Raw genomic sequence first — 15513 nt, forward strand, 5'->3', positions numbered from 1 at the left:
GTGAACTACTTATAACCAGGACCTCGATCTAATGGACCACGTAAACATAATACTGATGGTCCAAATAAAACAACTCGAAGAGGCCGCATACGATTAGGCAACATCCAACAATTTGCCTACCCCTAAGTCATGTTCATGGGATAGGAAGTTCCTTAACAAATATGTTTATGTAGCTCCGAGATCACTCACAGAGGCCAAGGGATACACATTTGAGACCAAAAGAAAATCTTCTGCCGAGGACAGACGCAGACGCTAAAAGAAAATCTTAATCGAGCACCGCGGACAATGGTTATGCTTGCCCTGGATGTGGCAAAATATGTAGGTCACAGCTGGGATTGCGTATTCGCGAGAAATATTGCATTCCTCATTAATCTTCGGACTCGAAGACAAACCTTATTATTAACTCCGAGATAAAAGAAATTACATTCAAAATAATAATATTGATAATAATAATTGTTTCTTTTTGTTCTCAGGCTTTAAAGAAGACTTGTGTCGTACTTTTTTTTCCATTCTCGCCAAGTTGTGGAGTTGGCAACTAAATCTCTTAATTCAATGCACATTTCTATTTTCAAACAATATAAATACAAAGAAAATATTAAAGATTTTTTTTTCAGAAAGAAACTCTCTAACCCTTTGGGAAATGTTCGCAAAGTGTTTGTTTACTTGTCTGCCAGTGACGTAGCCTTCCTTCCGGCTTCGTTAGTGTAAACCTTCCTACCGCACTCCACACAATAAAGGTAACATTTTATTTTTTATAGTATAGACAGACGTCAGGGGATACAAACAACGAACTAGCCATCACAATAAATACATAGTAGTTCTAAAATTTCAGGTAATATGATGTCATATTTCTCTGTAGGCATACATTTTTCCACTTCTCTCTTTTTTTAGAAGTCTTACCTTCCTGGCGTTCTTATGGTTGCAATAGGCCTTTTGCGTCTCTGGTGGTCTTAAGCGATATTTTGATATGGGGTCAGCGGTTGTAAAGCCGTTGTCAAAAAAACGTGGTACGACCAAATCCAGTGACCCAGGTGAGAGCAGTAGGCTAGGGAACCAAAACGTTAACATTGCAAAAGGGAATCAAGAGGCGAATGTTGGCATCGGCGAAGGAACCAAGAGCATACAGGTGGATCCTATTGCCGACCCTGTTACAAATGTTTGCAAGTCAGTCAGCGAGAAACCGTATCAAGATGCAGGTAGTCAAAAGCCCGCGGTTTCCTCTCCGTCGGGCGAAAAAGTCGTGCCTTGTTATGACAGCGACGAGGAACCGTACCCCATTCAGAAGGCCAACTACAGCGGCTCCGGCACAAACGAAAGCGTCGATCAGAAAGCACAAAACGCCGGAGAGAAAGACCGAGGGGATAGTAAAGGAAAGGTGACGTTCGAACCTCATTTGCCTTTGGCTGAAAGAAGCCACCCGCCTTTGACATCCGACCATCAAAGATTCAGGCGTTTCTCTTCTCTGTTTCGCACAGGCAGCGGCGTGTCGTGCTTTAGAAAGTCGGGCCGTAGTCTTAAAAGTGTCGACACGGGTGAAGCGGATCAAAAGGTTAAGACAGGAAGTACTGGTGCCTCCCCAGAACCAGAAGCTATCATAGAGGTAGAGTTACAGCCGGCAAATAGTGACGAGAAAGATGTTTGCTGCGACGCTCGCACTCCATCACCACAGTATGATAAGCTTGAAGACCTGGACATCATCAATCCGAGTCCGAAATCAGTGGACATTAATCTTAATCAGAAATCAGTCGACATTAATCTTAGTCAGAAACCAGTGGACATTAATCTTAGTCAGAAATCAGTGGACATTAACCTTAGTCCAAAATCAGTGGACCATCCAGCTGAAGGGCAACAAGAGACTCAGTCAATCGTCCCCTGCTCACAAGAAATCCAAGAAGACTCATCTGAAGACATTGATATGTTAGTAATTGGTAAAGAAATGAAACTTTGTGGCTATGAACAGGATGAGCACCGTCCTCCGGAAATAGACGAGACAACTGACACTCCAACTGAAATTGAGGACCCAGCTTTTGATGATCGAAGTTTTGAGATTGAGGCATATGATGAGCTTGAAGAGAATAAGGACTCTCTTGAAATCAAAGAACACACTGATCCAGTGCTGGACACTGAAACACACACGAACAGGTATCGCAGCGCGCCGCTGTCTACGTCCTCCTCGAAAGAAAGCAACGGCGAACAGTCTTGTGACTCTAGCCCGCTCAAATGCTTGAACAGGACACAGGATTTCAAAGATGTCCGCTACAGCAACCAAGCCTCTGCCTCTGGCAGTGAGTGTTGTGTCAATCCCAGCGTACACTCCGTGAATGCTTACGAGGACTTGGCAGATTGCTGCGGCGGATCAGGTGGTGTTGTTATCAAAGAAAGCTCACCTGCTCCGTCTCCTTGCGATACTGCTCAGCCTTTAAATGATATTGTGCACACAGAGATGCCCCCAGAAGACAGTGAAGTGCTTAATTGCTCAGGGGTATATGAAGAGAAAGAGTTCTCTTTGCTGAATGGCTCGGTTCCTGCCAACCCGACTCTCAAAAATACTTGGTCTGAAGAGATGCAAGATTTTAGAAACAGACTGAATGCCGCTCTGGAAGAAAATTTTATGAACGGCGTAAATAGTGGCTACTCTCTAAAGACCTTGGAAAGATTTTCTGAATGCGACTTGCGAAATATGTCCCCGATTAAGGAAGAAGCAATAGGTTGCGAATCGCTCTGTACATGCGAACAGCCGCAAAGAGAAACGCCCCGAAGCAGTTCAGCCAAATCTACACGCGCCAATCAAGATCTCAACGAAGAAGGCAAACCGCTGCATTCTCAAATTTTTTATAGCAGCTCTAGAAATTCTTTACATTTAAGTGATTCACGATTGAAGCAAAGCACACCGCCACCTTGCCCGGTAACAACTTGTAAATCCAATGTCTCGACCGTCTCACAGCCAGAACTGCGATGTAATCCCATTTCTTACAGCAGATCCCCGACGGCGCTGCAGTTTGTCTCATCAAAAGAAAAGTTAAATCCAAGTGATCAACGGAGCGAACCAGAAACACCAGTTCATCAAATTACAGAAACAGCAAGTAATATCTCAGTGACCGTTGGACAGAGCAGGTCGATAAGATCGCTGACAAAGCAGGACCTAATGGCCACACATAGTAATTCATCCAAGTCGCTCACAGCTCATGACCCAGCGTCTGTAAAGTCAAAAAGTAGTTTCATTAACATAGAACAAAACACGGAGACGGAGCCGCTTCACCTACGCTCCAGACCAAAGTCAGAAAAACTTTACGCGCCGATGAATCTCCACTCCAATGCCAGCAAGGTTCGACCTATTTCCGCAAATGTTTTGTACCCACTCGCCAGTCATATTCCCCAACAAACTGGAGCAATGAAATTACCCCCGATAACCAGCATGTGTTCCATGACAGCGAGGCCCGTCTCCGCAAAGCAACCGACCTCAAAATCTGAAGTATTTTTGCCGGCTTCCCAACCAGATATAGGAAAAAAGTTTGCCCCACAATCTCGACCCAGCTCAGGAAAGCAGTTTGCCCCACAATCTCGACCCAGCTCTGGAAAGCAGTTTGCCCCACAATCTCGACCTAGCTCTGGAAAGCAGTGTGCCCCAAAATCTCAGCCAAGCTCTGGAAAACAGTCTACTTCGCAGTCAAGGCCTGTTTCAGGTTCGCCACGACAACACTCAGCCACATACATGCAGCGTCCAGGCTCGGACAGATGTAGCCCCTCTCAGTGCAGTGATGGCCCCACTTGCGATAGAGCCGACCTGAAGGTGAGACTGAGTCCTATTTGTGTGAGATCAGATCGTCACGGATGTGGTGAACAGTGGACTAGCCAGCCAGGTCAGTAATTAATTATTAAACGTTGGTAATAAAAACACAAGAACTTAATAAGTTGAATGCCTTCCAGTTGACGAACTCTCTTCTTTCAACTTTTACTTACACATATTTCAGACACGTACCTGGATTAAAAGTAAATAGTTTTTGAAATTGAATCTCTTAACCTGTACATTTTCAGTTATTTTTGTTTTAAATTATCATTTCCTTGTATCTTTTATCTATTTATAGATTAGATTTATGAAAAAAAAAAAAACAACCTCATCGAATTGTTAAAAAAAAGGTAAATCTAGATAACAAAAAAGTGGGTTGTCGTGAGTTGAATAGTAAAGCGCTTAACTTCTGAACCGAGGGGTAGCGAGTTCGAATCCTGGTTAAGACTAGGATTTGGAACTTTATGATTTCTATGGTATCCTAGAGTCCACCCAACTAATGGATACCTGACATAACTTGAAAAAAAGTAAAGTCCTCGCAGATGACGTGGCCCACAATGAATGAATGTGTCATAAGGCCAGCACAACGATTGACCACTTCACTTTCCCCAACTAAAATTAGGCACCCATCAGTGTTCGGTGGGCTCAGGGGCGCCCTAAAAGTCCCACATCATCTGCTTCCAAAGATCAGGCCTGAAAGAGTTACGTAAACAAAAGAAATCCATTGACTAGAAGTTTCTTGTTATCCTTAGTTTTGTTCGACTGTTTCATCTTTGCTGACATGCTATCTCAGAAATATATAAAGTAAAAGTGATACTCATTTGCGCTTGAAGCTTTAGCGACTATAGAAGTTTCGAAGTCATACAGGACTGTGATATCAATTGAAAGGCTGCTGACAACTGACCTCGCGGACATCTCCGATGCCCTAAACAAAGTATTCTTAATAGGATATCATACAATTCCTATCCCACTGTTAAAGGGAGACTATACATGACTTTTGTTTCCCTTCGAAGAATTTTAATCTTAGCAATGCCGTCCGTTAATTTTAAATAATAATAAAATGAATAATGCAATTTGTATATACACCGAAAGAATGATCACATACTAAATCCTAGGCCGTACGAAATTATTTTAATATATTTTATTCAACAGCCTCATAGTCGACAGTTCAATCTTAAATATGCTCTCAAAGAATAATAATTGTTTATAATACTATGTTGTCCACTGCGAGTGCCATAAACTCCCTACCTTCTATATATTGCAAGTTTTAATCCTTGTTTATGTATTTACTCCCTGATTGTGTACTGGTTTCTATTTACAGTCTATGAAGTTGAGGTCAACAAGTGCGAATCTGCCACTGACCTCAGAGTCACCTCGCCTACAGTAGGAAGTCATCAACCTGGCTTTAGGGAAAGTGGCGACGGTCCTCACATCTCCGCACCGAGCCCAAAGAAAGCGTGTGAGGATCCATGCAGCAGTAGCGAGGCCCTGACTTGTAGCGCCCAGAGCGCGAGCACTACACGCGCCTCGTCAAGCAGACATGCCCTGGCCACTTGCTCTGTGGAGCAGCTCACAGGTGGCCCTGACGCCAACAAGCCATCCTGGAGCGACGGTCCTCCAAAGGAGCAGGCGGCATCTCCTGTCAAAGAGGTGTATCCGCAAGCATTAACCCTCAGCGCGGACCAGATTGGTAGCATACGACAACAGCTTTACGAGGAGGGTCTCAAGCCTGCAGAACGTGATGGAGGCGTCGCGTTCTTTATCCCTATGACAGTTGACGGCCTTCAGCCCCAGGCCAATGGCGTGACAATCTCTGACCGACTGACCAGATCCAGGAGGTATGTTATGTGAAATTAATCTTTTTTTTTACAAAGCTTATATCAACTGTCTCTCTATCCGGTAAAAAAAAATATGCACATGTTATTTCTGCCACACCCGATCTGAAGCTGAAATTTGGCACAATTATTTCTTTTATCTGACAACACTAGAGTCAAAAAATTAACCAATAACATAATTAACTATTGGTAATAAATTTTTTTTTTGGGGTATCGAACAAGGGAAAGAACTCGTACTTAGCTGATAATCGCTTTGCTGGCGCAGTGGTTATTGTTTGGCTTGACGAGGCTTTAGGATGCTTGAGCACTTGAGTTTAAATTCAGGTCGTTCAACTTTTTAATTTTTTTAAATAAAAAAAAACCCAACTGGTCCAGGCTAGTGATAGAATCACAGAGTAGTATGAAAGCTAAAAGCATGAAATTGCACTTAACAACAAGCAAATGGTAAAAATATTTCTAATCGCACAGATGTATTATTGCAAGCCTAGAACTATTACAAATTTAATTACATGACTGATCTACGCCAGGCCATTTTCCAAAGAGAATCACATGAATTACAGAGATGGGAATCAAATTGGAGCATGTCTTTCCACTCAGAAAAATGTCAGTTATTAAGAGTAGCAAAAAAACTAAAACAAATAAATTTCACTTATCTCATACATGGTAAACCAGTAACACAGACTAAAAACCCAATTACCTAGGTGTTATAATAAATGAAAAACTGTCATGGAATCCCCATATTGATGAAACTATAAAAAAATCAAACAAAGCATTTGGTTTATTAAAAGAAATTTCTATAAATCAAATAAGAACATAAAACTAAAATGTTTTTTAACTTTGGTTAGTCCAATAATAGAATATGCATCCTCTGTTTAGGACCCCTCAACTCAAGAAAACATTAAGAAACTGGAACAGACACAAAATAGAGCAGTGAGATTCGTAACAAACGAATATTCTCATTTGACTAGAGTAATACCTTTAGTAAAATCACTAAATTAGAAAGCCTTCAGGACAGAAGACTCAAAAGTAAAGTAGCAATCATACATAAATCGCTGAACCAAAATCTTCAAATACAAAAAAACAACAACCAAAAAACAATAAATAATAATATAAAATAAAAAATAAAATACTCTGAAAGACACAAAGATAAAGGCACATTCCTCGTCCCATATGCTAGGCCGAATTTGTACAAGTGCTCCTTCTTCCCAGTGCTATTAGAGCATGGAATGGGTTGCCTGAGCTAGCCAGGAAAACCAGTGACTTTGCAGAATTTGAGTCATTCTTTAACATGCATGACTAGATGCATGACGCGTAGGACGTAATCATCTAATTTTTTGAAGTAACGTCTGTATTATATAAGATAAGCTTAGCATAAGCTTTATTTTAAAAAAAACGATTTTCTAAATTATTTTTTTATATAAGGTTAACTAGAGTAAGATAAGAAGCGAATCCTTATAGTTTAGTAAAGTTCCCCTTTCCTACTTGCGATCTAAAGTGCAGATCGCCGCAGACGATGTAAAGATCATGCAGTCTTGTTGGTCACGGTTGACAAGGGTGTCATGTGGTCAGAAGAACGAACAGCCGCCTTTACAAAACATGAATCAATCAAAAGATTAACCAATTAATTAATTACTTAGCATTAATTAATTAATTTTGTTTGATATAGAAAAGGGAAATAGATTTTATAGTATTGAGTTTAGTTAATTTGTGAATCTTCCCTTATTTGAACTTTGTTTCTTTTCAATGTGTGTGTGTGTTTGGTTTCAGGTCGAGTCTGAGCTACGAAGAACGACTCATCTTAGCCAACATCAACCGCCAGGCTCAGCTGCACAAGAAAAAGGAGTTTGCTCTGAAGGACATACAGAACGTACGAGGAGCAGCGAGCAATGCCGAGATCGACCGAAGCAAACACGAGGAGGAGATAGATGCTGACCTGGACTCTTCATTGTAAACTTCCCCCCCCCCCCCCCTTTACCCTTTCGCAAGCTCATTATTATCCCGTGGTTTTATCACTTCTAACATCCTTGACATTTTCGTAGTGGAGTTTAAGCCTTCACTTTTTTTTTAAGCTTTATTTGTGTGTGGAAAGGAACAATTCTAGGTTGAAAATGAGCACATTTGGCAACGCTGGAGTGGCTGTAGGCCATCAGATGATGTGTATTTCAAGGATTATAGGTAAAGACTTACATCGCTGAGACCCCCCACCCCCACAGCTGCAGCACGCAAGCAACCACAAACTTGTTCATTGTCTCATGACATGCACTCTATGTTCGCATTATTGTCACGAGTAAGGATAGGCCGCTTTGGACGACAAGTGAGATGTCTTTTTAGCTAGATCTAGCATCTTTCAATCTATGATGATCTATGTGCCAACATAAAGCGTAGAATTGGTTAAATCAGGAGAAAGCCGTATGTCTGTTAGTTTGCAGAGAAGAAAAATTGTTTTATGCAAAACATTTTGAATAGAGGCCAACTATTTCATATTTAAATCCATCTTTGAATCTAGTAACATCAATACAGGTGTGTATGATTGTGAATATTTTCCTCTTTTGTTATTTTTTTCTATCCTTTGCTGCTGTATATGTTCACTATTCATAATATTATTTATAAAATGATATACATAAAAAAAAACAACTTTTACCTAGTTTATAACTTGTAGTAAGTCATTAAAGGAACTTTATTATATTTTTTGCTGAATAAGATATACATAACTATAACCAACTTAGATTTGTGTTTTTTAAACTAGGTTTTTATTACCTGTGATCATCAATATTGTTTTACGCTTAGTCAAAATATTTGGAGATATTGCACCCACAGTCTGAAAGTTGGGTACGTACATTTAGTCTAAATATGATTCTCAGGTGAAGCCTTGCAGCTAGGCATTGTAACACGACCTAATTTCTACCCTGCCAATAGAGGGAGGCAATAGTTTATTTTTAGCTTTTGAATCGCTTCCAGTCCAACATTAATTATCTCTTTTTCTATCCCTTGAATGGAAATCTTCAAACATAAAAGAATTACAAATAGAATAAAGATTAGAACAATGATGATAAGGTGTAGACATAGAGGGAAGTAATGGACAGAATGTAGCAATGTTGACGTTTGTTTGAGTTTTCTGCTAGGTTTTGAGTTGAAAGAGAAAAGCCCGCCTGCATGAGGCCTTGTCAAGCAGAGCTAAAGAGAAACCACATCATTTAGAATTTTGTGTATATTTCTATGTTTTTTTTTCTAAAATTATACAAGCGAGTAATAAAGAAAACCCACTTTGATACAGACTTTTAAAAAGCGCGTTGTCTGATTTTCATACTTTCAATTTTACTGTTCAACATACATGTTTGTAATCACTTACTGTAACTTAGGGCATTGTTACACAATTTTGTCTCAACCTTGGGCGTTGTTACTTGGGCATTGCAACACTTCTGTATCAAATCATTTTATGAACTGGAAACATCCAGTAAGCTAAACAGCTAGTGGTTGGGTTTGGTGTGGTTGGGTTCGGTTGCAAGCCCAATAGCCCTCGGTCTGAAACTTCACACGTCCTTGACATTTCCTTTAACATTCACACGTCCTTGACATTTCCTTAAACATTCACGTCTTTGTCATTTTAAATTTCACGAAAAATTATCAAATAATCTTCAGTTTCAACTTTAAAAATTTGATTGGGCTATGTAACATAACGATTGGGTACAATAATTTTGTGGGACCTTTCTTGACCTACTTACGACAGTTTGCTTCAGTTCAAGCATCAAGCAAGAATTATTAACTTAAAAAAAACAAGACACACACTCTGTATCAATGGTGTTATTTATGGAGGCAACAATAGGTGAACAATATCATACAACAGTCTGTTGAAAAGGCGGTATGGGTGATTTCGGCTTGACCACCTTGTTGATCTGGCGCCACTTGACCACAAGGCAAACGGTCACGGCGACGATGGTCAGCATGAAAAGGATCATGCAGGCTACCAGCAGTGTTAATAAATTTGGCTTGCCCATAAGGTCAGTACGATTACCTGAAGAGCAGAAAGAACAGCAACTTGTGAGGATTATTTACTAATGTAAACTATATGATTTACTAATGTAAACTATATGATTTACTAATGTAAACTATATGATTTACTAATGTAAACTATATGATTTACTAATGTAAACTATATGATTTACTAATGTAAACTATATGATTTACTAATCTTAACTATATGAATTACTAATCTTAACTATATGATTTACTAATGTAAACTATATGATTTACTAATGTAAACTATATGATTTACTAATGTAAACTATATGATTTACTAATGTAAACTATGGTGGCGCTGGGGCTGAGTGGTTAAGCGCTTGGCCTTTTGAACCTGAGGTCCTGGGTTCGAATCTCGGCGAAGATTGGTACTTTGAATTTCGGGATTCTTGAGGCGCCAATGAGTCTACCCAAATCTAATGGGTACCTGGCTTTAGTTAGGGAAAGTAAAGGCGGTTGGCCGTTGTGCTGGCCACATTACACCCTCGTTAAGCGCTGGCCAAAGAAACAGATGACCTTAGCATCATCTGCCCTATAGATTGCAAGGTCTGAAAGGGGAACTTTAATGTAAACAATACAATTTGCTAATGTAAATTATACGATTTACCATCAAAACTATATGATTTACTATCATAACTCTTAAAGTTACTAATCTAAACTATAGAATTTACTAATCTAAACCATACGATTTACTAATCTAACCTACTTTATCAAAGATGATCTTATTTGTTATAACCAATATTTTGAACTCAACAAGCACTAAATGATTTAAGTCTCAAGTGGAATAAAATGAAAAATTTTCACCATTTCGTTAATCACTTTTTCAAAGCAGTGAAATATTCAATCGGCCACTAAAACAATTTATTGGCTTATTAATTAATCAAATCAGCATCTCAATGACAGTTAATTCCTTGATAAATTTATCAGTCGATACATTACTGAATCCCTATGCACAACAGTCAGCTAATCAATCAATCTTTACAACTTATCTTTACAATCAATCTTAACAATCAATCGCACAATCCCTCGCATGAGTTCTAACGTACATTGAAAAGACGATTACGTTTACGAGTGGCAGAAAGATTTCTTTATTACGTCAATGGTCGAGAGACAGCCTAGGTAGAGAATAGAAATCTTACGTATATGGCAGAAAGGCCTCTCGTATCCTCTTTCACAGGCGTGAAGGCAATACCCAGTAACATGGTGACAGGGTTCAGAGTTGGCACATTGACCACAAGGCAACTGACATCCTGGACCGAAGCTTCTGTTGCTGCATTCTGGAAAAAGGTACGTAACAATAAGGGAAATAGCATTGACTTTCGTAGACAAGATCTCCAATGAGGAGGAACTGTTTGAAGAACAAAGCAGCAGCCCAATGAAGTAGATATACTTCAGAGACGCTGGAGATGGATAGGCCACACCCTTCGCAAGCCTGCATTCAACATTGCAAGGCAAGCCTAAACCTTGAACTCCCAAGGAAAACGGAAGAGGGGACAGCCCAGGAATACATGACATAGACTATCTGTACTTACTACTGGTTCCTAAGCTTCTTACATACTAGATGTAACAGACCTATTAGAGGTAATAGACCTACTAGATGTAACAGACCTACTAGATGTAACAGACCTACTAGATGTAACAGACCTACTAGAGGTAATAGACCTACTAGATGTAACAGACCTACTAGATGTAACAGACCTACTAGATGTAACAGACCTACTAGAGGTAATAGACTATCTGTAATTACTACTGGTTCCTAAGCTTCTTACATACTAGATGTAACAGACCTACTAGAGGTAACAGACCTACTAGAGGTAATAGACTATTTGTAATTACTACTGGTTTCTGAGCTTCTTACATACTAGATGTAACAGACCTACTAGAAGTAATAGACCTACTAGATGTAATAGACCTACTAGATGTAACAGACCTACTAGATGTAACAGACCTACTAGAGGTAACAGACCTACTAGATGTAATAGACCTACTAGATGTAACAGACCTACTACAGGTAATAGACTATCTGTAATTACTACTGGTTCCTAAGCTTCTTACATACTAGATGTAACAGACCTACTAGATGTAACAGACCTACTAGATGTAACAGACCTACTAGATGTAACAGACCTACTAGAGGTAATTGACTATCTGTAGCTACAGCTTAGTTAGAAAGTTGACCAAGGGTTGCTCACATACTAGAGGTGCAAGTCGGACCTTCCCAACCAGACAGGCAGCCAGAGGGGCAGAGTCCGTCAGTGGCGTTGCACGGGGTATCACAGGCGCCACACTTTCGCAGACAGCTGCTTCCATAAGTTCCAGGACGGCATCCTAGGAACAAATCAAAACAATGAACTATGACTAAGCAAGTCAAATACATCATGACTAAGCAAGTCAAATACATCATGACTAAGACAGTCAAATACATCATGACTAAGCAAGTCAAATACATCATGACTAAGCAAGTCAAATACATCATGACTAAGACAGTCAAATACATCATGACTAAGACAGTCAAATACATCATGACTAAGACAGTCAAATTCATCATGACTAAGCAAGTCAAATACATCATGACTAAGCAAGTCAAATACATCATGACTAAGCAAGTCAAATACATCATGACTAAGACAGTCAAATACAGCATGACTAAGACAGTCAAATACATCATGACTAAGACAGTCAAATACATCATGACTAAGACAGTCAAATACATCATGACTAAGACAGTCAAATACATCATGACTAAGACAGTCAAATACATCATGACTAAGATAGTCAAATACATCATGACTAAGACAGTCAAATACATCATGACTAAGACAGTCAAATACATCATGACTAAGACAGTCAAATACATCATGACTAAGACAGTCAAATACATCATGACTAAGCAAGTCTAAAGAATGAAACGATAAACCCAACTATTTAAACATCAAGTGACACCACTAATCCATTTAGCTGTCTTACCAGTTAAGCATGTATCTCCTGACCACCCAGGACGACAGCCGTCGGAGCCGCAGTGACCTGTAATTCTGTCACATGTTGACGCCTGGCACTGACCACACAACCACTGACAGTTCGGACCCCACTTTCCTGGCAGACATTCTGATGACACCAAAACAAAAATGACTGGGAAAGGCACACCATGAATGGGTAGACACACGCTTTTAGCATTGATCTATGTATTGGTCTTGTGTACGATCCACTTTTCTTAGCTCTTATGCTTCTCTGCGTTCACCAAGTTGCTTAAGTCACATTATGTACCCCCCCTCTACTTTTAGTCATACTCCACTGTCACATAGACATGTCCACCTGTTTTTAATGTCAGCTCAACCTTACAAGCACTCCTTTATGTCCAGTTCTATTTTGCCTGCAATTGTAAGCTTCCAAAAACTGTGACATATACGTCTCGAGAGATGATCTTTTCCCTTTGCAACTTCTCATGTGACTAAAGAGTAAAGAGGTTAATCCTTGATACACAGCTGCGGTCACAAGTTGGGCATCTGTAATCACCCAAGGCTGTAGCACTTTCAACCTTCTTTCTTATTCTGGTGCGTACGCCATCTGCAATCCAGGCCCCTTCCTTTAAACTTGCTTTCCATTTGGATCTACCCAGTGTCTCATTTTCCCAACTGTTCGTGTCAATTTTGAAGAGCTTCATGTCGCGTTTGCATAAATCAGTATACCTTAAAAGTTGGTGACCTGCGGCTCTCCTGCCTTCTATTAGATAACCATACAGAATGTCTAGTGGGAGCAACATTGTGGCATTCTTGACAGGATCAGTTGTTGTTAATTGACCATGAGAAAAATTAAACTGCTGGTGAAAAAGACTGAACATACTCTACTGTATGGTAACTAATGGCCAGAATGGTGGTCTAAAAAGGGCACTACCATGACTAGCGATACAAGACCACTAACATGGTTTTGTTACCTGTTTTTCGGCTTTAGCACCAAACTGCAGGTAGACAACTAAACCTTCATAGGCGTAATATATCTTAACTAATAAAGCTTCAATAACCTGAATAACTTCGTTGTGGATAATACTAAATATAACTTTATTTATAATATAGACAAAAGTCAAGTTGATGTAAGATAAAATAACTCACTACAATAACACAAGCTTTCAGTCTCACGTTCTAGAGTCGTCTCCCCCTAACTAAGATCAAATGATGACAATGCCACCTATGTTGCATCTTTCACAACCAAGTAATAACCTCTTGTCAACGTCACCATAGAAACACACACACACCATAACATATGGCAAACTTACACAAGGTAGTTTAGACTAGAATACTGGATTTAGATATATGGTATAGAATAATTATAATTTGGGGAATAGGTCTCTAGATCGAGACTAAGAAGACGGTGTGCCAAATGCTCCTGAATCTTTATTTATCTAGTTAACTATTTATATGAATATATGCGGGAATACCCGCTGACACACGGGTGTTCAAGATATCGAATGTCTAGACCTCCAGACCAAATTTAATTAAAAAAAAAAAAATTGAAAAATCATCATGGTCAAACCAGAATTTTTCCTATGTGACCAAACAGCTAGTAGTTCTTTTTGCAAAAATATACATAAACTGTCGAAATTTCTAGGACTATTGTTAGAGCCGTTTTCGAGATCCACGTCTGCCCAACCACCTACAACCCATGAGAAGTTTGCAAGATTATAAGAAGAATTATAATCATAACAAATCCTATTCATGTAACATACAACTGAAGCAATAATGAATAATGAATAAACATTTCTCACCTTTTGTACAGAAAAGACCTTCGTAGCCTGAGCTGCATCCGACTGGACACAGTCCATTAGTTGCGTCACAAGTGGAGTTACCATGGCAATGTCCACAACGAAACTCACAACTTTGACCATGGAAGCCAGGCTCACATTCTAAGCAGAGGTGACAAGAGAATGGCATGGTCATGTCGAATATTTTCATTCGAGAAGGAAATGTGTATAATGTGTATTAGAAGAAGGAAATGTGTATTAGAAGAAGGAAATGTGTATTAGAAAAAGAAAAGTAAGGTCGATGTAATAAAAGCTAGATGTCCTTACTCATATCTTTGGAAAAGAAACGAGACTGTTAGACACAGATAGTCTCCAGGCTACCTCACATATTTTTGCCCAGCACATCCCAAACAGCCCCAGAAAGAGACTTCACTTACCAGAATCACATCGGCGACCTCGCCATCCGGGCGCACAGCGCCACGGACATTCGCCGCTGGACGGATCACAGGTGTCGTTGTCAAGGCAATGGTGGCACTGGTGGATACATTCTACTCCGTAGTTACCTGGGTCACAGTCTAGAGAAGCAGGTTATGACAGGTCAAGTGAAATTTTTGGCATGTCATTAAAAGGTACCGAAGTAGCTTAACATGCAAGTTAGACCTACGTGTATAAGTTAAGTATTAGTTATGTTATACTGAAAACTGTAAGTTATGTCATAGTGTCAATGTAAGTGTCAGCGATGGTATAATGTAAGTATAAGTACTATCATAGTGTAAGTTATATCATAGTGTCAATGTACGTGTTAGCGATGGTATAATGTAAGTATAAGTACTAGCATAGTGTAAGTTAGGTCAGAACGGAGGTATAAGACCAGGTTACAGCACAAGGAAATCTTTGTGCTGGTTTATGTTAAAATATAAGTGTCAATTATTTAATAGTCTAAGTGTAAGAATACGTTATGTCAAAGTGTATGTTTTGTCAAAGTGTATGTTTTGTTGAGGTGTATGTTTTGTCAAAATGTATGTTATATCAAAGAGTAAGTTATGTCAAAGTGTATATTATGCCGTAGTGTATGTTTTGTCAAAGTGTATGTTATGTGAAAGAGCAAGTTATGTCTAAATGTATATTATGCCGTAGTG

General features: G+C 39.4%; 2 protein-coding genes across 3 annotated transcripts in view; one reads left to right on the forward strand and one right to left on the reverse strand.

The window, feature by feature from the left end:
* Positions 1–668: 668 nt before the first annotated feature.
* LOC106064575 (uncharacterized) lies at positions 669–8907 on the forward strand. The gene is made up of 3 exons (XM_013223177.2): positions 669–3860; positions 5109–5625; positions 7390–8907. Exons 1-3 carry the CDS (start codon positions 968–970, stop codon positions 7571–7573), a joined length of 3594 nt encoding a protein of 1197 aa, XP_013078631.2. The 5' UTR covers positions 669–967; the 3' UTR covers positions 7574–8907.
* A 375-nt stretch (positions 8908–9282) lies between these two features.
* The window catches only part of LOC106064348 (multiple epidermal growth factor-like domains protein 10), a 107303-nt gene continuing 101072 nt past the window's right edge, over positions 9283–15513 (reverse strand). The window contains exons 8-13 of one of the 2 annotated variants that reach the window (XM_056031183.1): positions 14812–14949; positions 14399–14536; positions 12607–12744; positions 11836–11967; positions 10779–10916; positions 9283–9634 (exon numbers count right to left, since the gene is read on the reverse strand). In XM_056031183.1, the coding sequence (XP_055887158.1) occupies positions 9456–9634; positions 10779–10916; positions 11836–11967; positions 12607–12744; positions 14399–14536; positions 14812–14949 (863 nt within the window). In that variant the 3' untranslated portion in view covers positions 9283–9455. Of the gene's footprint in view, positions 9635–10778; positions 10917–11831; positions 11968–12606; positions 12745–14398; positions 14537–14811; positions 14950–15513 lie in introns of both variants that reach the window. The other variant, XR_008778225.1, reaches the window with a different exon arrangement.

This window comes from Biomphalaria glabrata, chromosome 5 (genome assembly GCF_947242115.1).
Source record: "Biomphalaria glabrata chromosome 5, xgBioGlab47.1, whole genome shotgun sequence".
NCBI lineage: Eukaryota > Metazoa > Mollusca > Gastropoda > Planorbidae > Biomphalaria > Biomphalaria glabrata.